The 27,031-nt window shown below is 38.9% G+C and overlaps 1 protein-coding gene and 1 pseudogene across 1 annotated transcript in view; one reads left to right on the top strand and one right to left on the bottom strand.

The window, feature by feature from the left end:
- LOC112619386 (vomeronasal type-2 receptor 1-like) overlaps window positions 1–27,031 on the top strand; it is a 44,138-nt gene that overhangs the window by 2,671 nt on the left and 14,436 nt on the right. The window contains 2 exon segments of the mRNA XM_025377376.1: window positions 18,716–18,821; window positions 25,468–25,759. Of these exon segments, the coding sequence (XP_025233161.1) occupies window positions 18,716–18,821; window positions 25,468–25,759 (398 nt within the window).
- Window positions 11,357–11,438, bottom strand: LOC112620001 (annotated as a pseudogene).

The raw sequence follows: 27,031 nt of genomic DNA, 5'->3' as shown, positions 1-27,031 counted from the left end.
TCTTCGTAGATTCTGGATGTTAGACCTTTGTCAGATGGATAGATTGCAAAAATTTTCTCCCATTCTGTAGGTTGCCTGTTCACTCTGCTGATAGTTTCTTTTGCTGTGCAGATGCTCTTTAGTTTAATTAGATCCCATTTGTCAATTTTGGCTTTTGTGGTCATTGCTTTTGGTGTTTTAGTTATGAAGTCTTTGCCCATGCCTATGTCCTGAATGGTATTGCCTAGGTTTTCTTCTAGGGTTTTTATGGTTTTAGGTCATACATTTAAGTCTTTAATCCATCTTGAGTTAATTTTGTATAAGGTTTAAGGAAGTTGTCCAGTTTCAGTTTTCTGCATATGGCTAGCCAGTTTTCCCAACAACATTTATTAAATAGTGAATCCTTTCCCCATTGCTTGTTTTGTCAGGTTTGTCAGAGATCAGATGGTTGTAGGTATGTGGCATTATTTCTGAGGTCTCTGTTGTGTTCCATTGGTCTATATATCTGTTTTGGTACCGGTACCATGCTGTTTTGGTTATTGTAGACTTGTAATATAGTTTGAAGTCAGGTAGTGCGATGCCTTCAGGTTTGTTCTTTTTGCTTAGGATTTTTTTGGATATATGGGCTCTTTTTTGTTTCCATATGAAATTTAGTTTTTTTCTAATTCTGTGAAGAAAGTCAATGGTAGCTTGATGAGGATAGCATTGAATCTATAAATTACTTTGGCCATTTCACCATATTGATTCTTCCTATCCATGAGCATGGAATGATTTTCCATTTGTTTGTGTCCTGTCTTATTTCCCTTGAACAGTGGTTTGTAGTTCTCCTTGAAGAGGTCCCTCACATCCCTTTTAAGTTGTATTCCTAGATATTTTTTTCTCTTTGTAGCAATTTTGAATGGGAATTCACTCATGATTTGGCTCTCTGTTTGCCTGTTATTGGTGTATAGGAATGTTTGTGATTTTTGCACACTGATTTTGTATCCTGAGACTTTGCTGAAGTTGCTTATCAACTTAAGGAGATTTTGGGCTGAGACGATGGGGTTTTCTAAATAGACAATCATGTCATCTGCAAACAGAGACAATTTGACTGCCTCCCTTCCTATTTGAATACCCTTTATTTCTTTCTCTTGCCTGATTGCCCTGGCCAGAACTTCCAATAATATGTTGAATAGGAGTGGTGAGAGAGGGCATCCTTGTTTTGTACCTTTTTTCAAAGGAAATGCTTCCAGCTTTTTTGCCCATTCAGTATGATATTGGTTGTGGGTTTTTCATAAATAGCTCTTATTATTTTGAGATACGGTCCATCAATATGTAGTTTACTGAGAATTTTTAGCATGAAATGGTGTCGAATTTTATCAAAGGACTTTTCTGCATCTATTGCGATAATTATGTGGTTCTTGTCATTGGAACTGTTTATGTGATGGATTATGTTTATTGATTTGCATTTGTTGAACCAGCCTTGCATCCCAGGGATTAAGCCGACTTAATTGTGGTGAATAAGCTTTTCAATGTGCTGCTGGATTTGGTTTGCCAGTATTTTATTGAGGATTTTCGCATCAATGTTCATCAGGGATATTCGCCTGCAATTTTCTTTTTTTGTTGTGTCTCTGCCAGGTTTTGGTATCAGAATGATGCTGGCCTCATAAAATGAGTTAGGCAGGAGTCTCTCTTTTTCTATTGTTTGGAATAGTTTGAAAAGGAATGGTACCAGCTCCTCTTTGTACCCCTGGTAGAATTTGGCTGTGAGTCCATCTGGTCCTGGGATTTTTTGGTTGGTAGGCTATTAATTACTGCCTCAATTTCAAACTTGTTATTGGTCTATTCAGGGATTTGACTTGACTTCTTTCTGATTGAGTCTTGGGAGGGTGTATGTGTCCAGGAATTTATCCATTTTTTTCTAGGTTTTCTAGTTTATTTGCATAGAGGTGTTTATAGTATTCTCTGATGGTAGTTTCTATTTCTGTGGGGTCAGTGGTGATCTCCCCTTTATAATTTTTTGTTGTGTCTATTTGATTCTTCTCTCTTTTCTTCTGTATTAGTCTGGCTAGCAGTCTATCTATTTTGTTAATCTTTTCAAAAAACCAACTCCTGGATTCACTGATTTTTTGAAGGACTTTTTGTGTCTCTATCTCCTCCAGGTCTGCTCTGATCTTAATTATTTCTTGTCTTCTGCTAGCTTTTGAATTTGTTTGTTCTTGCTTCTCTAGTTCTTTTTCTTTTTTCTTTCTTTTTTTTTTTTTTTTTTTTTTTTGAGACAGAGTCTCGCTCTGTTGCCCAGGCTGGAGTGCAGTGGCGCGATCTGGGCTCACTGCAAGCTCCGCCTCCTGGGTTCATGCCATTCTCCTGCCTCAGCCTCCCGAGTAGCTGGGACTACAGGCGCCCACCACCTCGCCTGGCTAGTTTTTTGTATTTTTTATTTTTTTATTAGAGACGAGGTTTCACTGTCTTAGCCAGGATGGTCTCGATCTCCTGACTTCGTGATCCACCCGTCTTGGCCTCCCAAAGTGCTGGGATTACAGGCTTGAGCCACCGCCGGCCCTTTCTTTCTTTTTTTTTTTTTGAGGTGGATTCTCACTCTGTCACCCAGGCTGGAGCACAGTGGTGCAATCTCAGCTTACTGCAAGCTCCGTCTCCCAGGTTCACGCCATTCTCCTGCCTCAGTCTCCAGAGTAGCTGGGACTACAGGCACCCACCACTATGCCCAGCTCTTTTTTTTTTTTTCTTTGTATTTTTAGTAGAGACAGGGTTTCACTGTGTTAGCCAGGATGGTCTCAATCTCCTGACCTTGTGATCCACCCGCCTTGGCCTCCCAAAGTGCTGGGATTACAGGCATAAGCCACCATACCTGGCCTCTAGTTCTTTTAATTGTAATGTTAAGGTATTGATTTTAGATCTTTCCTGCTTTCTCCTGAGGGCATTTAGTGCTATAAATTTCCTGCTGAACACTGCTTTAGCTGTTTCCCAGAGATTCTCGTATGTCATGTCTTTGTTCTCATTGGTTTCAAAGAACTTATTTATTTCTGCCTTAATTTCATTATTTACCCAGTAGTCATTCAGGAGCAGGTTGTTCAGTTTCCATGTAGCTGTGCAGTTTTGAGTGAGTTTCCTAATCCTGAGTTCTAATTTGATGGCACCATGGTCTGAGAGACTATTTGTTATGATTTCTGTTGTGGGACGTCAGGGACCCCTAACAGAGGGACTGGCTGGAGCCGTGCAGAGGAACATAAATTGTGAAGATTTCATTTTAATATGGACATTTATCAGTTCCCAAATTAATACTTTTATAATTTCTTATGCCTGTCTTACTTTAATCTCTTAATCCTGTTATCTTTGTAAGCTGAGGATGTACATCACCTCAGGACCACTGTGATAATTGTGTTAACTGTACAAATTGACTGTAAAACATGTATATTTGGACAATATGAAATCAGTGCACCTTGAAAAAGAACAAAATAACAGCGATTTTTAGGGAACAAGGGAAGACGACCATAAGGTCTGACTGCCCGCTAGGTCAGGCAAAAAAAGCCATATTTTTCCTCTTGCAAAGAGCCTATAAATGGACGTGCAAGTAGGGAAGATATCACTAAATTCTTTTCCTAGCAAGGAATATTGATATTAATACTCTGGGAAAGGAATTCATTCCTGGGGGAGGTCTATAAAGGCCACTCCAGGAACATCTGTCCTATGCAGTTCAGATAAGGACTGAGATATGCCCTGGTCTCCTGCGGTACCCTCAGGCTTACTAGGTTTGGGAAACTCCATCCTGATAAATTTTTGGTCAGACCGGTTCTCTGCTCTTTTTTTTTTTTTTTTTTTTTTTTTTTTTTTTTGAGACGGAGTCTCGCTCTGCCGCCCAGGCTGGAGTGCAGTGGCCGGATCTCAGCTCACTGCAAGCTCCGCCTCCCAGGTTCATGCCATTCTCCTGCCTCAGCCTCCCAAGTAGCTGGGACTACAGGCGCCCGCCACCTCGCCCGGCTAGTTTTTTGTATTTTTTAGTAGAGACGGGGTTTCACCGTGTCAGCCAGGATGGTCTCGATCTCCCGACCTCGTGATCCGCCCGTCTCGGCCTCCCAAAGTGCTGGGATTACAGGCTTGAGCCACCGCGCCCGGCTCTCTGCTCTTGAACCCTGTTTTCTGTTAAGATGTTTATCAAGACAATATGTGCACTGCTGAACATAGACCCTTATCAGGAGTTCTGATTTTGCCCTTGTCCTCTTTCCTCAGAAGCATGTGATCTTTGTTCTACTTTTTCCCCCTTGAAGCATGTGACCTCCCTGTTTGTACATCCCCTCCCCTTTTGAAATCCTTAATAAAAACTTGCTGGTTTTGCCGCTTAGGTGGGCATCACGGTCCTACTGATCTGTGATGTCACCCCTGGCAGCCCAGCTGTAAAATTCCTCTCCTTGTACTCTTTTTCTTTATTTCTCAGCTGGCTAACATTTATGGAAAATAGAAAGAACTACATTGAAATATTGGGGGTGGGTTCCCCCAATAGATTTCCATTCTTTTGCATTTGATGAGGAGTGTTTTACTTCTAATTATTGTCAATTTTAGAATAAGTGCTATGTGGTGGTGAGAAGAAATTATATTCTGTTGATTTGAGGTGGAGAGTTCTGTAGATACCCTTTAGGTCTGCTTGGTTTAGAGCTGAGTTCAAGTCCTGAATATCCTTGTTAATTTTCCGTCTTGTTGATCTAATATTGACAGTGGGGTGTTAAAGTCTCCCACTATTATTGTGTGGGAGTCTAAGTCTCTTTGTAGGTCTCTAAGAACTTGCTTTATGAATCCGAGTGCTACTGTATTGGGTGCATATATATTTAGGATAGTTTTCCCTTCTTGTTTCTTTGATCCTGTTACCATTATGTAATGCCCTTCTTGGTCTTTTTTGATCTTTGTTGGTTTAAAGTCTGTTTTATCAGAGACTAGGATTGCAAACCCTGCTTCTTTTTGCCTTCCATTTTCTTGGTAAGTCTTCTTCCATCCCTTTATTTTGAGCCCATGTGTGTCTTTGCACATGAGATGGGTCTCCTGAATATAGCACACCAATGGTTCTTGACTCTTTATCCAATTTGCCAGTCTGTGCCTTTTAATTGGGGCATTTAGCCCGTTTACATTTAAGGTTAATATTGTTATGTGTGAATTTGATCCTGTGATCATGATGCTAGCTGGTTATTTTGTCCACTAGTTGATGCAGTATCTTAGTGGTGTTCTCTATACTTCTGACATTTGAATGTTGGCCTCTCTTGCTAGGTTGGGGATGTTCTCCTGGATAATATCCTGAAGTGTGTTTTCCAACTTGGTTCTATTTTCCCAGTCACTATCAGGTACACCAATCAAACATAGGTTTGGTCTTTTCACATTGTCCCATATTTCTTGGAGGCTTTGCCCATTCCTTTTCATTCTTCTTTCTCTAATCTTGTCTTCACGCTTTATTTCATTAAGTTGATCTTCAGTCTCTGATACCCTTTCTTCCACTTGATTGATTCGGTTATTGATACTTGTGTATGCTTCACGAAGTTCTCATGCTGTGTTTTTCAGCTCCATCAGGTCATTTATGTTCTTCTCTAAACTGGTTATTCTAGTTAGCAATTCCTCTAACCTTTCTTCAAGGGTCTTAGCTTCCTTGCATTGGGTTAGAACATGCTGCTTTAGCTCAGAGGAGTTTGTTATTACCCACCTTGTGAAGTCTACTTCTGTCAATTCATCAAACTCATTCTCCATCCAGTTTTGTTCCCTTGCTTGTGATGAGTTTTGATTTTCTTGGAGGAGCAGAGGCATTCTGGTTTATGGAATTTTCAGCCTTTTTGCACTGGTTTTTCCTCATCTTCGTGGATTTATCTACCTTTGGTCTTTGAGGTTGGTGACCTTTGGATGGGGTTTTGTGTGGATGTCCTTTTTGTTGATGTTGATGCTATTGCTTTCTGTTTGTTAGTTTTCCTTCTAACAGTCTATCCCCTCTTCTGCAGGTCTGCTGGAGTTTGCTAGAGGTCCACTCCAGACACTGTTTGCCTAGGTATCACCAGTGGAGGCTGCAGAACAGCAAAGATTGCTGCCTGCTCCTTCCTCTGGAAGATTCATCCCAGAGGCTCACCCACCAGATGCCAGCCAGAGCTCTCCTGTATGACGTGTCTGTCAACTCCTGCTGGGAGGCGTCTCTCAGTCAGGAGGCACAGGGGTTGGGGACTCACTTTAGGAGGCAATCTGTCCCTTAGCAGAGCTTGAGCACTGTGCTGGGAGATCCACTGCTTTCTTCAGTGCTGGCAGGCAGGAACATTTAAATCTGCTGAAGCTGTGTCCACAGCTGCCCCCTCCCTGCAACTGCTCTGTCCCAGGGATATTGGAGTTTTATCTATAAGCCCCTACCGGTGCTGCTGCCTTTCTTTCAGAGATGCTCTGCCCAGAGAAGAGGAATCTAGAGAGGCAGTCTGGCTAGAGCGGCTTTGCTGAGCTGTGGTGGGCTCTGCCCAGTTCAAACTTCCCAGAGGCTTTGTTTACACTGTGAGGGGAAAGCTGCCTACTCACGCCTCAGTAGTGGTGGACACCCCTCCCCTTACCAAGTTCAAGCATCCCAGGTCAACTTCACACTGCTGTGCTGCAGTGAGAATTTCATACTGGTGGATCTTAGCTTGCTGGTCTCTATGGGGGTGGGATCCGCTGAGCTAGACCACTTGGCTCCCTGGCTTCAGCCCCGTTTCCAGGGGAGTGAACGGTTCTGTCTCGCTGGCATTCCAGGTGCCACAGGGTTATGAAAAAAATCTCCTGCAGCTAGCTCAATGTTTGCACAAACAGCTGCCCAGTTTTATGCTTGAATCCCAGGGCCTTGTTGATGTAGGCACCTGAGGGAATCTCCTGGTCTGTGGTTGCAAAGACTGTGGGAAAAGTGTAGTATCTGGACCAGAATGCACTGTTCCTCATGGCACAGTCCTTCACGGCTTCCCTTGGCTAAAGGAGGGAGTTCCCCAACCCCTTGCATTTCTTGGGTGAGGCAATGCCCCACCCTCCTTCAGCTCACTTTCCATGGGCTGCACCCACTGTCTAATCAGTCCCAATGAGATGAGCCGGGTACCCCAGTTGGAAATGCAGAAATCACCTGCCTTCTGCATTGATCTTGCTGGGAGCCGCAGACTGGAGCTATTCCTATTTGGCCATCTTGCCAGCCATCCTAAATTTGCTTGTATTTTCTTTCTTTCTTTCTTTCTTCTTCTTCTTCGTCTTTTTTTTTTTTTAGACAGAATCTTGTTCTGTGTCCCCCAGGCTGGAGTGCTGTGGCATGATCTTGGCTTACTGCAACCTCTGCCTCCCGGGTTCAAGCGATTCTTCTGCCTCAGCCTCCCAAGTAGCTGGGACTACAGGCATACAACCATCACACCGGCTAATGTTTGTACTTTTAGTAAAGACAAGGTTTTACCATGTTGACCAGGCTTGTCTCAAACTCCTGACCTTGTATCCACCTGCCTTGGCTTCCTAGAGTGCTGGGATTACGGGTGTAAGCCACCATGCCCAGCCCTATATGCTTGTATTTTCTATTTTATTTTTTGGGGTAGGCAGAGACAATATCTATTATGATGAACAGGATAATATACTAAAAAACTGCTCAACTTCTTTTTAATGATGATTTCCTCCTTTATTGAATTGGGCATGTTTTTCAGGGAAAAGTTGATATACCACCCATTAAAATAAATTAACATTCTTATCTTACCTTATTCACTTAACCAGAAGAATTTCATTTCTTCCCTAGATATGAAGATTATCCATACATATTTGCTTGGGGTTTTTTTTTTTTTTTTTTTTTTTTTTTTTTTCAAATTAGTGCACTCACACGCATACACAAATCATTCCCCTCATTGAAGAAACTTTAGAATTTTTTTATCCAGTTGCAACCCAGAGGGGTAAGCTGTGGGGGGAAGTGGGACCCTTGAGGAGAGGTGAGCAGGAAGGGAGTCATTAAACAACACTTATGTCCAGCTGATCACTTTGAAAAAATATCAAGAGATCTCATTTCTCACCTTTGCTTTTCCTGTTCCTTCCTTGTCATTTATTTGCTATTTTTTTTTCCGTCACTGCAAGGCATGCATATCAGGTGCTCTGATTTTTGTGTCTATAGTAAAAAACTAATGGAATCTTATTTGGAAAAGAAAAATTAGTAATTTGGGAAAGGGATGAAGACGAGAAAATGGGTAGAAGAGAGATTTCGTAATTTCTTCAGAGAGAAGCACTAGCTGCTCTTCCTCCACAAAAAGCAAATAAATGTATTACCAAAGCACATTGCAGAAAGGAACCTCTGCATTCCTCCTGATTATGGAAATTTAAAATAAAGTATAAAGGACACATTTGAGTTAGTATCAGTTCGATTCTTCCCTCTGTTTATTTGCTGCATTGGGACAGTACCCCATGTCCCAGCACTGGGTGGTGGGGTCGGGGCAGGGAAGAGCAGTAAAGTGGTTTTTTCAAGCCCTGTCTTTGAAAGCATTTGCTTAGCTTTGAAAGAGTCCAAAGTTTCAGAAAACTTTTGTTTATTAGATGGGATTTTGTTCCCGCTTCCTCAAATGTAGACTTTGCAAAACCAAAACAGGCAGTGTTAATTCTGAAGACAGAGACCCTCCAGGGGAATAGCTCTGCCTCTGGTTCTAAATGCTATGAAGTCTCACTAATTTGAATTCCACACATTCTTAATTGCATAGAAACTAGTCTGAGGTTTGCTCTGCAAACTCTTTTTTTCATAGAAGGTGAAAATTAACACTATAAATAAGACTCTGGTAATATCTGGGGTGGTAGTGCCTTATATTTATAAAAGCAACTATATTCCAAGCATCTTAGAAGTATCATTTAGATATTTAGTTAAATTAAACACATATGTGTTATTTAGACTGACAAGCTCTGAGAGGAAAAGGGAAATTTTTGCATTCTGGTGTGGGTTGTTGGAGTTGCAAATCTGGCTTATTTTGAATATCTCTCTCAACGGTAGTTTAAATGAATGAACCAATGAACAAAGGAATATTGCAGCACAATTTGAATTCCTATATGTATCTCACTAAATTTAATAAAATTTCTTTTATGACCAAAATCTCTCCATAATGGTAGTTTCTAAAGAGTTACAGTTGTTTCAAGGTATAGTTGTGTGACAGCATTTTGTTTTTCAGCAAATGTTTATTGAAAGGGCAGGACTATAAGCCAGGTACATTTTGCAGCTTGTTTCGCGGAACTGTGTTTGAACAACCAGATAAATTACTTTAACCAGGTTTCAAAGTGCTTCTGATTCATTTAGAAGTGGCTATTAAGCCATAGTAATCAGCTGTTACTAAACACTTGACAGTTGTATATAGAATACTATGTACTGACAATGGCGCTTACTGAAGTATTAAAAGAGACATTTTCAATGTTAATAAGATATTTAGTATTAAATAGATCATTTAAAATGTGAAGATAGCTTTTAAGATATATTTTCTGGTTGATTTGAAGAGATTGTGGGCCAAGTGCGGTGGTTCACGTCTATAATCCCAGCATTTTGGGAGGCCGAGGTGAGAAGATCACCTGAGGTCAGGAGTTCAAGATCAGCCTGGCCAACCTAGCAAAACCCTGCCTCTACTAAAAATACAAAAATTAGCCAGGCATGGTGGCTTCACCTGTAGTCCCATCTCCTTGGGAGGCTGAGGCAGGAGAATTGCTTGAACCCGGGAGGCGGAGGCTGCAATAAGCTGAGATTGTGCCACTGCACTTCAGCCTGGGCAACAGAGTGAGATTCCATTTCCCAAAAAAAAAAAAAAAAAATGGGAGAGATTGTGTATTGTGTATATGTGTGTATGTGACAGACCCTAAATTTTCACTTAACATTTGATTAAGTTGATTTAACCATGCCCTTTTTCAGAAAGGAAGAACCCACCCTCCAGGGTCTTAATGAAGCCTGCCCAGTGAAACACTGGCATTCAGTAATGATCTTCTGCAAGGGGATCTAAAAAGGCATCTCAGCAATGATCTTCTGCAAGGGGATGTAAAAAGCTGGAGGCAGAATTTTGTGGTTTTATAAGGAAATAAAATAATGGTATCCTTTCTTTGTTTAGTGTTCTTTTTTTGTACATGAAATTCAATAACTTAAATGAATGACTAACTTAGTAGCTAAGGAACAAAGAAACACCACTAATTTCTAATGTTAGCTAGGCACTTCGTTGTGTACTAGCAACTATGTTGAGTGCTACACCTGCTTTATCTTACTTAAGCATCATAACAAGCTGACTGTTATCTATTTTTTTTCAACTTAAGAGGAAACTGAAGTATAGAATAGTTAAGTGACATATCCAAGGCTGGACAGTTAGTGAGTGGTACAGCCATGCTTCAAACCCTGGAGACAGAGCCTAACACTTAATTACTGCTATTATTGGAAACGGATATTCTTGAAATAATTACAATATATTTGCCCCTTGGTAATTAAAAACAAAAAAACTTCTGTAGTCCTTCTAGCATAAGGGCCAGATTATGAAGGTTTTAGTGCTAAGGAAGGGAAAAGGTATCTACGTGGAGCAAAGACACTCATGCAGTTGGTAAGAAACAGGCTATTACATAGGAACGTTGCTTACAGAGGGAAAGGGAAAGTAAACAGAAAGTCCTGGTGCTGTGAAAAGGGGGGAAGTTGAGAAAGAGATGAGGGCCAGGTAAGAATTTCCTAGTTCTCCATGTCCTAGGGTTGAGCACGTGGCAAGTGTGGTTAAACATCCACATAGGTTTGGGGCTCTCAGAGACTCTCCACGCTGGAGAGATTGCAAGAAGTTGAGGAAAGCCATAGGTTTTTTTGTGGCACCTTATTGAACATGGTGCCGTCCTATGGGCTCAGTTCAGAAGTGATGTTGGAGAGAGGTGTTTCCATAGATGGGCCTAAACTAGTTCCCCTATGCCCCATGGCCTGAACAATGGTGCACTGGAGAATCACAGGTACTTGCAGGCTGTGTGTGAGTAGAGAGGAACATGGAAACTGAGAGGACTGGTAGGCTAGAAGAAGCCTGGAGTCATGGAAAAAGGAGGTCACAGAGTGAAGGGGCCTTGCACATGAAGTCATGACTAGAGATCTACAGTCTTTGTTTTGGGGGGGTTTCTATTATTTTACTTTTTTATAATTTTAATTTTGATTTATTATTATTATTATACTTTAAGTTCTAGGGTACATGTGCACAACGTGCAGGTTTGTTTCATAGGTATACATGTGCCATGTTGGTTTGCTGCACCCATCAACTCGTCATTTACATTAGGTATTTCTTCTAATGCTATCCCTCCCCCAGCCCCCCATTCCCCAACAGGCCCTGGTGTGTGATATTCTCCTCCTGTGTCCATGTGTTCTCATTGTTCAACTCTCACTTATGAGTGAATAGGAGTGGTGAGAGAGGGGATTTTTGTCTTCGGTGCTCTACACATTCAGAGAAACTTCTCTAGTAACAAACTATAGAAATGATCCCTGAAAGTATAGTCTAGATATCCACAATCTTGTCAATGTCTATCAACATGGTAGCTGTGACAATGACCAAATGAAGTGAGGTCGGCAAGGACACAGAATGTGGCACGTGGACCAGAGGCTCTTCCCCACATTGTAATAAACTTTCCATGGAACTCAGAGGAAGGGAGAATTGGACAGGGAAGTTCCTTAAGAGGAGAGAAACCACTGTTATGAAGAATATAAATCTGAATTACATTGAGTCTTTATCTGAAGACAGTATTTAGAAAGAGATGCTGTTACCCTTCTTTAGCAGAATCAAGTGTTCCTCCTTGATACGGTTTGGCTCTGTGTCCCCACTCAAATCTCATCTCCAATTGTAATCCCCACGTGTCAAGGGAGGTAGGTGATTGGATCATGGGGGCGGTTCTGTATGCTGTTCTCATGATAGTGAGTAGGAGCTCTCACGAGATCTGATGGTTTTATAAGTGGCAGTTTCCCCTGTTCTTCTCTCTTCTGCCATCTTGTGAAGAAGGTGCTTGCTTCCCCTTTGCATTCCCCCATGGTTGTGTTAATAAGTTTCCTGAGGCCTCCACAGCCATGTGGAACTGTGAGTCAGTTAAGCCTCTTTACTTTATAAATTACCCAGTCTCAGGTATTTCTTTATAGCAGTGTGAAAACGGATGAATAAATTCCCCAACACCATTTCAACTGTACCTTAATGACCATCAGCAGAACTGTAGTCAGAGCCAGCTGGAGCAAGATGGGGACAATTGTAGAAAATAAAGTTGCATTTAGTGCACTTTGGAATTGTTACAAATTCTCATTCTGCTACATCATAATAGTGTTTAACACAAATATTGTAAGTCACTTCTGGCAAGTTGAGCAGTAACCTATTTTTTTGTTGTTGTTTTTTATTTATTTATTTATTTATTTATTTAGAGATGGAGTTTCGCTCTGTTGCCCATGCTGGAGTGCAGTGGCACGATCTCAGCTCATGCAACCTCTACCTCCTGGATTCAAGCGATTCTTGTGCCTCAGCCTCCCAACTAGCTGGAATTACCAGCATGCGCCACCATGCCTGGCTCATTTTCGTATTTTTATTAGAGACAGAGTTTCACCATGTTGGCTAGTCTCGAACTCTTGACCTCAAGCAATCCTCCTGGCTTGGCCTCCCACAGTGCTGGGATTATAGGTGTGAGCCACTGCACCCGGCCAACAGTAACCTACTTCTAAAAACAAATGGACTAATATAAAAAAAATTGTGCACCTTAAATATATACAATTAAAAACAAAACAAAACAAAAAACAAATGGACCTGCATGACCCTTAGGCACTTAATGAATTCTGCCTAGTGCAAGATTGCCATCCAGTGTTAGGCATCACAGCAATGAGCTCAGCAAGAAATTCCCTTGAGCTTTGAGCAGGTGTCAGTCAGAAATTTCTTGCCACAGGTTCCTCTTCACTGGAAATCCCCAATGGAGTAGGGGAGCTACTGGTGATTCCCTTTATCTTTGATTCTTAGAGACAGATGGGGATCTGGGATATCTGTACCTCCCATGGGCAGGTCACTAAATAGAAAAGTCATCTAAGTCACTAAGGAGCTTTGTGACCTTGATAATATTGCTAAACTTTTCTGAGCTCCAGCTTCTTCATGTGTAAAGTATAAATAATAGTGAAGTATTTTTACTGCACATGGTTTTTGTAAGGGTTGCTGAACAATGAGACACATATACTGTGGAATATGACACTTTTATTCTAATAGTACTGTTATCATTGCTATTAATGTTATTGTTAATCGGTATATTTTGAACTCACAGTTGGGGATGCTGATGTGGATAAATAATCTAAGCACATGGAAAGCTATGTTTATGGTTTTATGAACCACCACATATCATTCCCTTAAAATCCAAGATGTGTAACTCAACATTTTATTGCAGATTGCCTCATTTTCCAAGTATTTTACTTAGTTTTACTGATTCTCACCATCTAAATGATCATTTCTAGGCAAGATCTTTGTCTTATGGCACATAAATATAGTAGTAGAGATTATCATACAGTATTTATAGTACATACAAAAGCTATAAAAATGGGAACCAGCGATTAGAAATACTCATTTTCAACCAATTTGCAAGATGGAAATGTTCTTGAAAACATTGTTGAACAAATAGTACAGGAGAAGCTGGATGCATATAAATTAGAAATTAAGAAATCATACAGTCCACTCAGGCTCCTAAAGACTCCAGATCCTTTCCTTGTGTTTTCTTATTGTTCCTTTCATTGCTAAAGTTTCTTTTGTTGATCTATCTCCTTTATTACTACAACAACAATGAAGCCTTTGACTCACTGAAGATGAAATAAACAAATAAAAAGAATAGCATAAAGAATACTCATTGTCCTGTCCACTTTAATAACTTGTAGACAGCCTCCCAGATCTTTTTCTAATGCATTAAGAAAACCAGGTTGGGTGCGATGGGTGGCTCACACCTGGAATCCCAGCACTTTGGGAGGTCAAGGGAGGCAGATCTCTTGAGGTCAGGAGTTCGAGACCAGCCTGGCCAACATGGTGAAACTCTGTCTCTACTAAAAATACAAAAATTAGCTGGGCATGGTGGCACATGCCTGTAATTCCAGCTACTCAGGAGGCTGAGGCACGAGAATCACTTGAACCCGAGAGGTGGAGGTTGCAGTGAGCCTAGATTGCGGCACTGCACTCCAGCCTGGGTGATGAAGAAAACCAAACCACGTCTATTCTTCTGAAACTTATCAGAATCTATATAACCGGTTTCTTCCTGTGGGCACATAGGTTGTTTCCTACTGGCATGTTATTGGACATCCAAGTTGATTCCAACTAGCCCTTCTTGTTGGATGTTAGGTTATTTACAACTCATTACTATTGTATTACCTTTAGCTGCTGTAACAGATTACCACAAATTTAGTGGCTTAAAGCAACACAAATTTATTATTTTACAACTCTGGAGATCAGTTTCTGAAATCAGTTTCATTGAGCTAAAGTCAAGATGTCAGTAAAACTAGTTCCCTATGGAAGCTATGAGAGGAGAATCCAACTACGTGCCTTTTTCAGTTTGGAGAGGCTGCCAACACCCCAGACTCTGCTTTCCTCACATTTTCTTCTCGTCTCTGTAGTATCTCTCTCTGCTTCCCTTCTATAAGGACACTTGTGATTTCATCTTTGCGCCCGCTTGGATAATCCTGGTTAATCTCCTTATTTTATAGTCTTTAACTTAATTACATCTGTAGATTTTCATTTTGCCATAGAATAAACATATTCCGAGGTTTCAGAGATGAAGACATAGACACCTTGAGGGGCCATTAGTCAACCTGCAACAACCATTTTAAACAGGTCCAATTGGTATGAACAAGTACAACAGATTGGAGGAAAATACTAGAAAAAAAGGAAGGAAAATATTTTCTCCAAATCCTGAAGATTTTATAAAGAGTTATAAAAATGTTTAAAGACACAAGAATAGTTGTAAAACTGCCCAAATTTCTAATACTGCCTAAAACAAGGACTAGTGATACTCATTTCAATCAAGATATTTCAACCAATTTGAAGTCTTGAACAATGTTTTCCATCAAATAAACTGAAGTCCACTATGAAAGAACAAAGAAAGGCAAGTCAGTAGACTGTGGGGAGCTGCATATCTCACGATGTGAGTCTCAGAGAAAGTGAAAAGGGACCTGAGATGTGAAGGAAAAGAAGTGAATCAGGGATGGGGCACAAGGGAGAAAACCCCTGACACAGAGAATGTGCAGTGTATGTGAGTGAGGACAGACCTGGAGATAAAAGAGAGCATCACATATTTAAAGAACCAAAGGCAGGTTTATATGGCTTGTAGTGTATTTTGTGGTGGCAATGGGAGGGGGTGCTGCCAAAGAGGCAATGGTTACTTAACTAGGGGCTGGATCAAGATGCACCTTGGACCTTGTAAGACCTGTTGTAGGTGGATTTGATCTGAGGCAGGTGAAGAGCCCTTGCAAATGATCTGAGTCTTCTGATACATAAACTTAATATTAAGATGGCAACACTTCCAAAACTGATCTACAGATTCAACACAATCTCTATCAGACTCCTTAGCTGGCTGAAGATTTCCAGAAATTGACAAGCTGATCCTGAAATTCACATGGAAATGGAAAAGACCTGGAATTGTTTAAACACTTTTGAAAAAGAATAAAATTGGAGGACTTACATATCCTGATATCAAAAATCACAACAAAACTACAGTAATGAAGGCAGCACAACACTGGCAAAATGATAGACGTATAGACCGGTGGAATAGAATTGAGATTATAAATCCTTGCATTTGCAGTCAAGTTATTTTTGCCAGGGATGCCATAATAATTCATTTCAACTTTGGAAATAATAGTTTTTCCAACCAATGGTGCAGAGACAGTTGATTATTTATAAGAAAAGGAAAACAAGGGAAAAAAGAACTTAGGCTTTACCTTATATCACACACAAAAATTAACTCAAAATAGATAATAATCCTGGATGTAAGAATTAAAATTTGAAAACATCTAGGAGAAAGCATATAGCTTTCTCTGAGTCATTAGCTGTAAGGGAGGTGACAACCAACACCACAACGAGATACCACTTTATAAGCACTAGAAGGGCTATAATAAAACAGGAGAATAACAAGTGGTGGTAAGGATGTAGAGAAATTGGAACCCTCGTACATTACTAATGGTAACGTAAAATAGTGGAGCCACTTTAGGAAACAGTTTGGCAGTTTCTCGAAATGTTAAACATAGAGTTACCATGTGACTTACCAATTTTACTCCTGGATATGGGAGAATACATGTTTATATGAACATCAAAATGTTGGAAACATGTTTACACAAATACTTGTAAAAGAGTGTTCATAGCAGCATTGTTCATAACAGCCAAAGAGTGAAAACAATCCAAATCTTCATTAACAGATAAATGAATAAACAAAATCTGGCACATCCATACAATGGAATATTATTTGGCAATGAAAAGAAATCAGTAACAAGGAAGAAGGTACCAATACATGCTAAAACATGAGCAAACTTTGAAAATGCTGTGTTAAATGAGATAAGCCAGTAATAATGACCGCATATTTTATTATTCCATTTATATAAATGTCCAGAATAGGAAATCTTTACCAACATAAAAGTAGATTAGTGGTTATCTAGGGCTGGGGGTGGTAGTGGACAGAAAGGGGAATGATTCTATATTCCCAAAGTAGTCCATGTGATATTTGCAACTCTTTAAGTATAGTAAAACCCATTAAATTGTACTTTTTAATTGGGTAAATTTTATGGTGTATAAATTATATCTCAAAGATATTTCTTAAATGAAGTACTAATATGTACTACAACATGAGTAACTTCAAACTATTATGCTGTATGAATAAACTAGACACAAAACCCCCATATATTGTGTAATTCAATTTAAATAAAATGTCCAGAATGGACAAATCTACCAAGACAGAAAGTAGATTAAGTGGTTTCCTAAGGCTTAGAGTGAGGGACAGATGGGAAGTAAGTTTTCCTTTTTGTGATGATGAAAGTGTTCTAAAATTAGATTGCAGTGATGAATGCATAACTCTGTAAATATACTAAAACAATATTGAACTGTACATCTTAAAAGGGGCTGGTGTGTCGTACGTAAATTATATTTCAATAAACTAAAAAATGTAAAAGGTGGTCTGGAGATTGATGTGGTCACTTTCTTTCAGTGTTGGGATAGATTAAAAGAGAAGATTGGAGGCAGGCAGGCATACTTAATTTTTTAGGTGAGAATTATAGCTGGTCAGTTTTCTTTATTTCAAAATTAAAAAAAAAATAGATGTTTATTCTCTGCAAGGCTGTGATTATAATAGTTTTCCAGCTTTAGTCAATCGCTTACCATCTTCACGATTTTTGTTGCAGCCACAGCATGCTATAGCTCTGTAACATGTGATGCTTCCAAGGAGAAAGAGGATGCTGTAGGTTCTGTATGGTAAGAGTTGCTGTTTATTGAGTCAGCTGATATTGAGGTAGGAGATTAATCAGGCTGTCAAATTGTTTTCCTGAAAATAGATACAGCAGACGAGGTAGTAACCTGTGGCTTTCTCAATTCAGCAAGGCAGCTGTTTAAAGATTTTTATGCCTGCAGTGTCTGAATGTCTTTCTCCTTTGCTATAATTAAGGGCTTTCTCTGTTTAGACACACAGGGGCTCTTCTGTAACAAGTGATTAGTATTGACGTGTTAAAAAATCCCAAAGCCTACTTTTTACACACCTCGAGGCCTCTCATTAATAACTTGAATATCATAATAACAACACACTTATGAAAGCTGATTTATTTTTGGTCTTTTTTTTCTTCTCAAAATAAAGATACAGGCAAGCCATAATGTCATAATGTCACAAAATTCATATTATAGGTAAACATGTTTTAACTGTTGGAGACATACATCTAAAAAAACTACAGTTGACACTTGAACAACATGGGGGTTGGGGTGTTGACCCCTTCCCCTGTGCAGTTGGGAATTTGTGCATAACTTTTGACTCCCCCAAAACTTAACTACTAATAGCCTGCTGTTGATTTGAAGCCCTGACTGATAACATGAACAGTCAATGAACACATATTTAGTATACGTACTAGATAGTGTATTCTTAGAGTAAAGTAAGCTAGAGAAAAGAAAATGTTATTAAGAAAATCATAAGGAAGAGAAAGTATATTTACTATGTATTAAGTTGAAGTGAATCATTATAAAGGTCTTCATCATTGTCATTGTCACATTGAATAGGCTGAGGAGGGGGAGGAAGAGGAGGGATTTTTCCTGCTGTCTTGGGGGTGACAGAGGCAGAAGACAATCCACATGAAAGTGGATCCATGCAGTTCAAACGCATGTCGTTTAAGAGTCAGCTGTAATATACATTTTGCAAAGTGAAAACAGCAACTTAAATACATATAACTAGGTGTTATGTCATTACGTGACTGGGTAGGATGGCTCTGCATAGGAAATAAAACAAAGTAGATTAGTGTGTTTATTCATTTGCGGGTATGGCATGAGTATTACCTAGGATTCCGAGTAACATGGGGAAATATAAAAGTCAAATGACATCTGACAAACTGTGCCTGACCAAATGACTGTGACCCAGCTGTAAGTGCACTGGGATGGCTGTAATGCCCCAGCTTCTCAGAAGCACTCAGCAGTGTTTATCTGCAGTAGATTTGGGGTTTGAGCTTTTCCTGGAAACCATGTAACAGTCTTTAAATATTCTTAGCCTTTATTAATAACATGGGTCCAGAGTCTTTAGGAGCTCGGATGTCTTCTTTCACTTGAAGGTGAAGACAAGTCTGGACAGGATGTGTTATTGTTCCTGGAAGGAAGCCTAACTTTCACCAGGGCCCTTGGAGAACCACAAAGATCAAACATGTCTAGGGGAGTGAGGTAAAAACATACAGCTCATGGTCTCAGGCCTAGGAGTCTTGGTGTGGACACATGGGATTAAACACCTATGGCCTTTTGCACCAACATTCATCTGGTGTCTTTTGCTTTGATCGGGGGTCCTTGAAGTCAGAGTCATGTGAAAATGGTAATTAGGTTCAAAGTATTATTGAGAAAACAATTTCACCTTGATAGTCAGTGAAACAATTTGCTACTGCTTGCTCTGGCAGCACATTATTAAGCTATCATTGAATCTGAGCCTTGGAATGGCTCAGTCAGAACCAGAGCATTGCTGACTCTGTTAGGACCTAAGACCCTTAAGAAACAATGCTGTTTAGTCTGAAGCCTCCTATTTGGTGATGAGGGGCCTGAGGTCCAAGAGATGGAGAGAGGGTCACACAGTGAAAAAGCCACACCTCCAATTCCTGCTCTGGGACTTGGTCCATGTCCTTTCTCTCTACCCCTAGGCCTCTGAAAGGATGTGTGCTTTGGTGTCTGCACTTTAGCATACGCTGGATCTGTGAGCTCATGATTCTTCATTTGTAAGGTGAACAAAACATGAGATTTGGAATGGAATACATCATTTTTAATCTGTGTTCTGCCACTTTTATTAGCATGGTGGTGGGAAACTTAATTTCTGAGCCTCCCTTCCTGCCTCTGCGACTACGGGATAATAAACTACCTTAGAAACTTTTGTAAAGCCCATAAGAGGTCAATGAACATTTTTTGTATGCATCATTTTCTTTAACCTACACTTTAAGGTGAAGTGTTGCCCTCAGCTCACATTGTTTCCTTTGTCACTGGTGAGGCTCATGTCCCTGGGTTTCTTCCTGAGAGCTCCTTCTCCTCCCCTTCTTGCCAGGTCTCTCCTAGAGGTGTCACCCAAGACTGTTAGAAATGTAAAATCTCAGGCTACATTCCCAGACCTGTTGAATCAGAATCTGCATTTGGACGAGACTCCCTGGTGATTCATGTACACATTAAGATTTGAGAAGCCCTAATGCAGAATTACAGTATTGCAGGTTTATTATTAATTGTTATAGACTAAACTCTCATCAAGTGAAAATCCACAGTGTGGGAACACTAACTTACTTCTGAGCTACTGTTAATGGCAAGGTTCTTTTAGTTGCTGTGAGGGTTCTGCCCTCCACTCCCCTAACTCCAAGTTGTCATGTAAGGAAATGGGATCCATGATTGATAATCTGAATTTGCTTGTAATCCATTATAATAAAGGCAAACATGTGTTAGATCACTCCCCCAACTTCAGCTATAAAAAGAACACCAGAAATTAAAAATAAAACATTTATCCACCATTCTACTTGCATAACAAAGCAGATCTTTTCATTTTCCTATATGCTTTCTTAGCCCTTTATAGAAATGCATCCATAATTTGTGCATAGTTGTGACCATAGCACAGATGCAATTTTATATTTAGCATTTTATATTGTGTAGGGAGCATTTCCATGATGCTGCATGGCTATTATAATTATAAATGCATATTGTAAAAATGTAAATAATTTCTTACACATTAAATCTTTGCTAATTACAACCACTGTCCTTTGATTATATTTTATGGCCCATATTTAGATATCATTAGTGGAGGGATCAACCATAATGTTGTTGGAAGAGAGGATTGTAATCACTCTCTACTTATCTTTTTCCTAGATCGTTTAATTCTTTTCTTACTGTGAAGCTAAAAGAAGAAAGATGAGAACGGCTTTTGTTTACAGCTACATTATGGTAGACTCAGTTCGTTATTTATCATAGTTTTTCTCTTCTTCAATCCTTACATAAAATGAAAACTTGAAGTTTAACAAAACATATAATATTTATATTTCATAAACAGAATCATTTAATTTGTTGTCTGTTCTGCATTGGAACTTCTGAAGGTTATTTTCCTAGAAGGTTAAATGGAAAAGCCAATATACATGTTTTAAAATAAAACTCCCCTCCTCCTCATTAAAAATAATTTTACATATACCTTGTGGTTGCAATAGTGATGAGAAGTAACGACATCCCTTTCTGAAAATAATTCACTTATCAGGAATATTTTGGGATTTGCATAATCAATGCCAACAGGATTTGAGTGGCTACTGCTTGGCTTTACATTATGTATTTGATATATGTGCACATGAAAGAAAATATAATGTGCTTTAAAAAAGTTAATAAGTGATATAAGACAAACTTACCCAATATAGGTATGTAAAATAAATAATAGTTGCAGGAGTTAGAAACTGTGAAAACAGGCAAAGTACCAAATTTCTAAGCCATGACTTCTTGTTTATTGTCAGGAAGAAGTGGAGAGTAAGATACAGGAGAGCACTAAGAGTTAGCACCACAGCCTTTAGGTTGGCTTTTAGTACTAAAAATTCTACTGTTTATTGGCAAGTGACAGGGGCAGACAGTGACTACTAGTTATTCACCCAAAAGGATGAGTTCTAGTTATTTTTCAGTTGGTCCTTCTTGCTATAAGGGAATAGAAATGTGGGGAAGGTGGACAGTGAGAGCAAGACAGGGCATTTCTGAAGAGAATTTATGGAGAGAGCTTGCCTGATGAACTACCATAGTGGAAGATCAGAAGAGTCAGATAATAGTACAAGAGGCAGAGTCATTTAGAATGACAAACAAGAAAGTGGTAAGCACTAAGATTTGAGAGAGAGGCAGATAAAAAGGCATTGTATGGAAACAATGAGAAGATTTACCTTCAGAAAGTTGTAAGGAGTTGGTTCTGTTTTCTCTCATATTTTGAGAGATCACATATAAAGTTTTTCTCTTGAAAATATAACAAGAAAGGAAATGGAAGAAAGCGAGTTTGTCCCATAGGATGGAGGCCAGGGATGGGTAAAGCTTCAATATTCACCCAGAAGGGGATATCTGGGAGCAGGAAACAGAAAAGGTCGACAGTGAGGCCAGGGAGTCAGCAGGGCCTGTGGAGATGAGGGCCTGAGCTCAGAACCTGCCTCAGAGAGGTATCAGTAAGCTGATTTCAACCTCTTTATAAAATTGTGAGAAAATAAGCAATAGCATTTATTTACTTCATGTATTTGTATTTGATTTTCTTGACACTCTAGACAATAAGAAAATAAAAAACAATTTGGATCTGGGCCTGTTTTTCTGGGATGAAGCTCTTGGGAAGAGAATGTTTCTTCAGTACTAACTCATTCTTAGGTACAGAAGACATCCCATTTAATCTTAAAAACAGCTGGTTGAAGATGTTATGATAACATTTCAGATGAGGAAACTAAGGCTCAAAAAAGTTAAATGGCTTACACAAGGTCACATGGAAAGCATAAGGCAGAGTTGTGGTTTTCTTTCAGGCTCTCAGAATCAGCCAAGTGTTTTGCATGTCCACCTTAAGAATATTTTCCAAACGGATAAATGCTCCTTGAAAAAAGGATTCTGGGTTTGGATAAAATTGGGTAACTACCAAGACATCACAAACATTTAGTATATGACAAGCATTGTGAATGTCTAAGAAAGGGCTAAGCATGCAGCACGTCCCAAATTTATTTGATATCAGAACTCTTCATTTGGGGAACTCTGCACTGCCCCACATTGCCTCACATATAGAAAGTTGGTTTATTGCATGTGCAAGTGCAATGAGCTGTACAGAGGAGGGAGGTAGGTAGTAGAAGCAGTAAGGCAAGTTTATCTTTACAACAGACAGGAGTTCTGGGGTATATCAGAGCTCTCTGGGACACAAAGAGCGGCTGCCAACGGGATTCCATCACAACAGAAGAGAAGGAGTGGAAGATGAGGTAGTACTTGGGCTGGGCCTGAAGCTCTGCAGTGCAGATTTCACAAAAAGATGAACTAATCTGAGTGGTCTTCCATTTCTAAAATTTCTATTAAGAAATAGCTTCTATTTCTTTGTTCAGACTTGTATTTTTACATTTGCTTTAAGAGGGTTTTCCCTCACCTTATGGAACAGTGTTGTAATAGCTGCTTCAAAGTCTGTGGCTGATCATTTGGCAGCCCAGTCATCTCAGGGTTGGTGTCCACTGATTGCCTCTTCTCTTAAGAGTGGTTGAATGTGGTCCAGGCAATCTAAAAAGCCAGTTTCTTGTCCTCAATGTGGATCTGTTATGCAAGGCATTGTGTGTATTCTGCTTGTCTCCCAGCTTGATTTGTCTGAAACCCAAATTGCTCATCTTTATAAGACTCAAATGTTCTTCAGCATTTTAATCAACCCATTCTAAATATGTGTTATGAATATCAAAAACATTTCATGTCTTAAAAGTTTTTGATATAGTTCTTCAAAATTAGAGCCTATATAATTCTCTTTCACTTATAGGAGTCAACAGTTTCCTCTCATCTGTACCCCAGTGTTTTCCGGGCCTCTCTACTCCTCCACGTGATGCAACTTCTCCAGTGGGAGAGTTCTCATGGGAGGCCTGGCCTACGAGGTACTTAGAAGCCAGGCTGGGCCTAAGCTGATAATTTCACTTTGGCATTGTTAACCTTCACCTATAACTGATCTAGAAATTCAGGTTGGAGTTTGGAGAAATTTCATTCTGAAACCCACAATTTTAACAATATGCTAATTTTGACCGGCCATCATTTAAGTATGACCAGACTTTAACTATAACTTTAACTGACCTTAAATATGGCCAGAGAGGAAGACTTGCTCTTATTTTGAAAATGTTGCTCAGAAAAGAGAAAGATAGTTAAATGGAAGGAGGAAGGGAGTATTTTAATTTTGTTTCCATTAATCTAAGCAAACATAGGACATAGAGAAACTTCTTGAGGAAAAAATATATGCATTGTATAATAATACTGTGACTATCATAATGGAAATCAATGAATCAAAGAAAAATCATCCCAAATTCCACCTTTCCAGTAATTATTTTGTGCGCATTAAAAAAGTTTCCTTGTTAATCCTTATCCAAATATTAGTATACCTTACACATGTAGTTTTAATTATAGTATGGAAACAACTTTGCATACTGCACCTTTCACAATATTATACATATACTGCTGTGTAATTTCTCTAATAGTTTTAAAATAATGAAAAATGTTTCCATCATGTATGTTCTTCCCAGGTTTTCAATATTATAAATAATTCTGTAATGAACAGTTGGGGCATATTACTTTTTCCTTTGGGAAAAACAGTTTGTTCAAATAAATTTTCATGGATGGAGGAATTACAGCCAGTGTATATTTTTCTAGTTCTTGAAATGTGTTGCTATTCTATTTTAAAAATGATATTGCTATATTTATTTCAAAAATGGATATTGCCATTAGTGTAAATTTGGAAACTAAGTGTCTTAGGATGATAAAGCCCTTTGTGTTCTGGCACCTTCTGGTTTTCCAGTTTCCGCTTTCATTGTCCACACCCACTCCCATCCTGTCTCTTCCAAACATACTGGTTTTTGTATTCCTTGAATGTGACATGTTCTCTTGCTGTAACGCCTTCAGGCATGCTGTTTGCAGCACTCTTCCCCTGTTCTTCGGTCATCCTTTAAAGCCTCAGCTTGGCTGTTAATTCCTCTAGAACTGGGTGCCCCTTCTTTGTATTTCATAGCTCCCAGGTTTAACCCATCACTGTTTTTATCATTTTATGCTGAAATTGCTTGGCTACTTTTCTATTTCTTTGCTTAGACAGTGCTGTGTTTATCTTGTTTCTGACTGTATTTACAGTGTCTAGCACCAGAGGAACTCAATAACTACATATTAAATGAAAAACAAAATAAACTAAAAGCCCAATTAAAGAAACATGGAGAAAAATTCCACCCTGCCAACAGGGCTATTTGCTATCACATATTAAATTTAAAAATACTTATTGAATAAAAGACACAGAGTTAGATACTATAGCCACAGAAGATATTAAGGAAAGAAGGTCTTGGGGAAATTGCTCTCAAATAGGTTAAGATTTGGTTAAGATTGGGAAGAAAGAGTTTGCAATTAAATGTTAAATTTTTTTTTTTTTTTTTTTTTTTTTTTTTTTTTTTTAGTGGAGAAGGAATTTAAAAGCAAATGTGGTGACGGACTGCAAGACAAATATATTACCCTTTTAGTGGCTAGGAAACAGAAAGGAGGAGGTATTTTATTTATGGTTATATCTAGGAGTAGTAGGAAAAAGACATTTTCAATTAAAAACCTCTTAACGTTAACAATGAAATTATGGATAGAAAAATTATTGTAATTGGAGTCATAGTATATATAGATTTTATGTACTGCTTTTAGGTACTCCTAGCATAAGTATTTCCTTGTATTTACATAATTTTTATAATTAATGTCCAGAAAAAAAGCTAAAGAAAGCAAGTAGGAGAGAAAGGAGACTCATATGGCACCAGCGACTTCCAATTAATGGGGAAAAATGTATTGAGAAATTATTGGAGGCCCTGTTAGGTGGTTATAATTATGAATATAAGAATATTTTTGTGAAAAGATATAGCAGTTTAAAGAGATTATAGCATATGAAAGATACACAGAGCAAGAAGACATCCAAAATGGTACTTTTCAATCCAAATCTATCAATGATGAATATCACTCATACTTGAATCTTTCAAGTTTGTAGTATCATTTAAGAAAAACTAACATGCTCAAGAAAGTGAGGTGCCTGCTGATGCTCTGGCAAAATGCTCCAAAAGCTGCTTTTCCCCTCAAAGACCCACCTAATAACCTACAAAGTCTATTTCTTTTTCAGGTTTAACTTTCAGGGATTCTGCTGAATGAAAGCCATGATCCACATGATCAAGGAGGTTAATAAGAGGAAGGACATTTTGCCCAACATCACTTTGGGCTATCAGATCTTTGATACCTGTTTTACTATCTCCAAATCACTGGAAGCAGCTTTGGTACTTCTTACAGGGCAGGAAGAAAGCAGGCCCAATTTTAGGAACAGCACTGGAGCATTTTTGGGAGGAATCGTTGGAGCAGTTGGATCATCCTTATCAGTTGCTGCTTCAAGAATTCTAGGGTTATATTATTTGCCTCAAGTATCTCCAATTATTGTGCTAGTACTAACTTAAAAAAAAAACAACACAAATCATACTTGTGGAAATTGCAGCAGATAGCAAGGTGCTCAGGTGAGGCTGAGTTAAGTTGCAGAGACAAACAGGGATGGTGGTGATGCTGCTGTCCCTAATTACTATGTTCAATCAGGCCTTAGCAAGTGTGAATTGATGTCTACTTAGAGGCAATTTGAGATTTTTCTACATCCCTTGGCATGCTGCTTTAATTTTTGGCTCTAGATTATGACTCAGTGATTTGTATGTTGACAACTCACTAGGCATAATACTCTATAGGACTGTGTGGAGCACAGTGTAGGTGATCAATAAATATGTGTTGGTTGGTCAACGGATGGTATAAGAAATTCACTTTTTTTCTTGCCTATATTAATGCTTACTATTCATGACAATTTTGATTCATGCACTGACATACTGAAATGGGCCTAGGAATTATGCAAGATGGCTAGAGTTTAGAGGATGCTAACTTTACAGGTTATTTAAAATTCGGAGACAATGACATATTTCAACATAAGAAGAGATTATTCTAGGAAAAATTGATTATTAAGGAAATATGAATACAGCTCTATCATTATTTCTAAGGATGGATCATTAAATATCAGTTGTCATGACTTATCAATGTGAATAAGCTTATTTGTGTTGCTGAAGTAATGAGAGAATTTGAAATAACTGTAAAAAGTAGCATTACCAGAGTATTTCTTATAAAGCTTCAAATACGGATGTAGAGGCAACGGGAAAATACTGAGAAATAGAACCAAGAAGAGAGGTTGGGTGACACAACTGACACGTTAGATGTGGGCTTCGTGCAGCTCAAACTGCTGCTGCTGTGAGCTCTGTCTTCCAAGCACTAGCTGGAAACCTCTAGATATTCTCATTAAATGCTTGTAGTAAATATCCAACGAAGGTAAAAGAAATCTATGTGATGGACATTTTCACATTTGTCATCTCATTGAATATATTGAGCAATCTTGAAATGTAGGTATCATTACCCTGATTTCACTTATAGGGAAACTGAGGTTCAGAAGGTTTAAGTAACTTCTCTAAGATTTTACAGTGATAAAATATGTATCCAGAATTAGATATCAGGTGTCTCTGCTTCTTAAATAAGATCCTATATAGGGCTTCCAATGTTGCTATTTGCATGGTTCCAAAAAAGAATGTAAACTTTAGCCAATGGAGTGAAAATAGGACATGGGGTAGAGGAAACAGGAAATAAGAATATTCTGGTACTCATGAAGAAAT

The sequence above is a fragment of the Theropithecus gelada genome, chromosome 2 (assembly GCF_003255815.1).
Source record: "Theropithecus gelada isolate Dixy chromosome 2, Tgel_1.0, whole genome shotgun sequence".
Lineage (NCBI taxonomy): Eukaryota > Metazoa > Chordata > Mammalia > Primates > Cercopithecidae > Theropithecus > Theropithecus gelada.
This window is presented reverse-complemented; position numbering and strand designations above follow the sequence as displayed.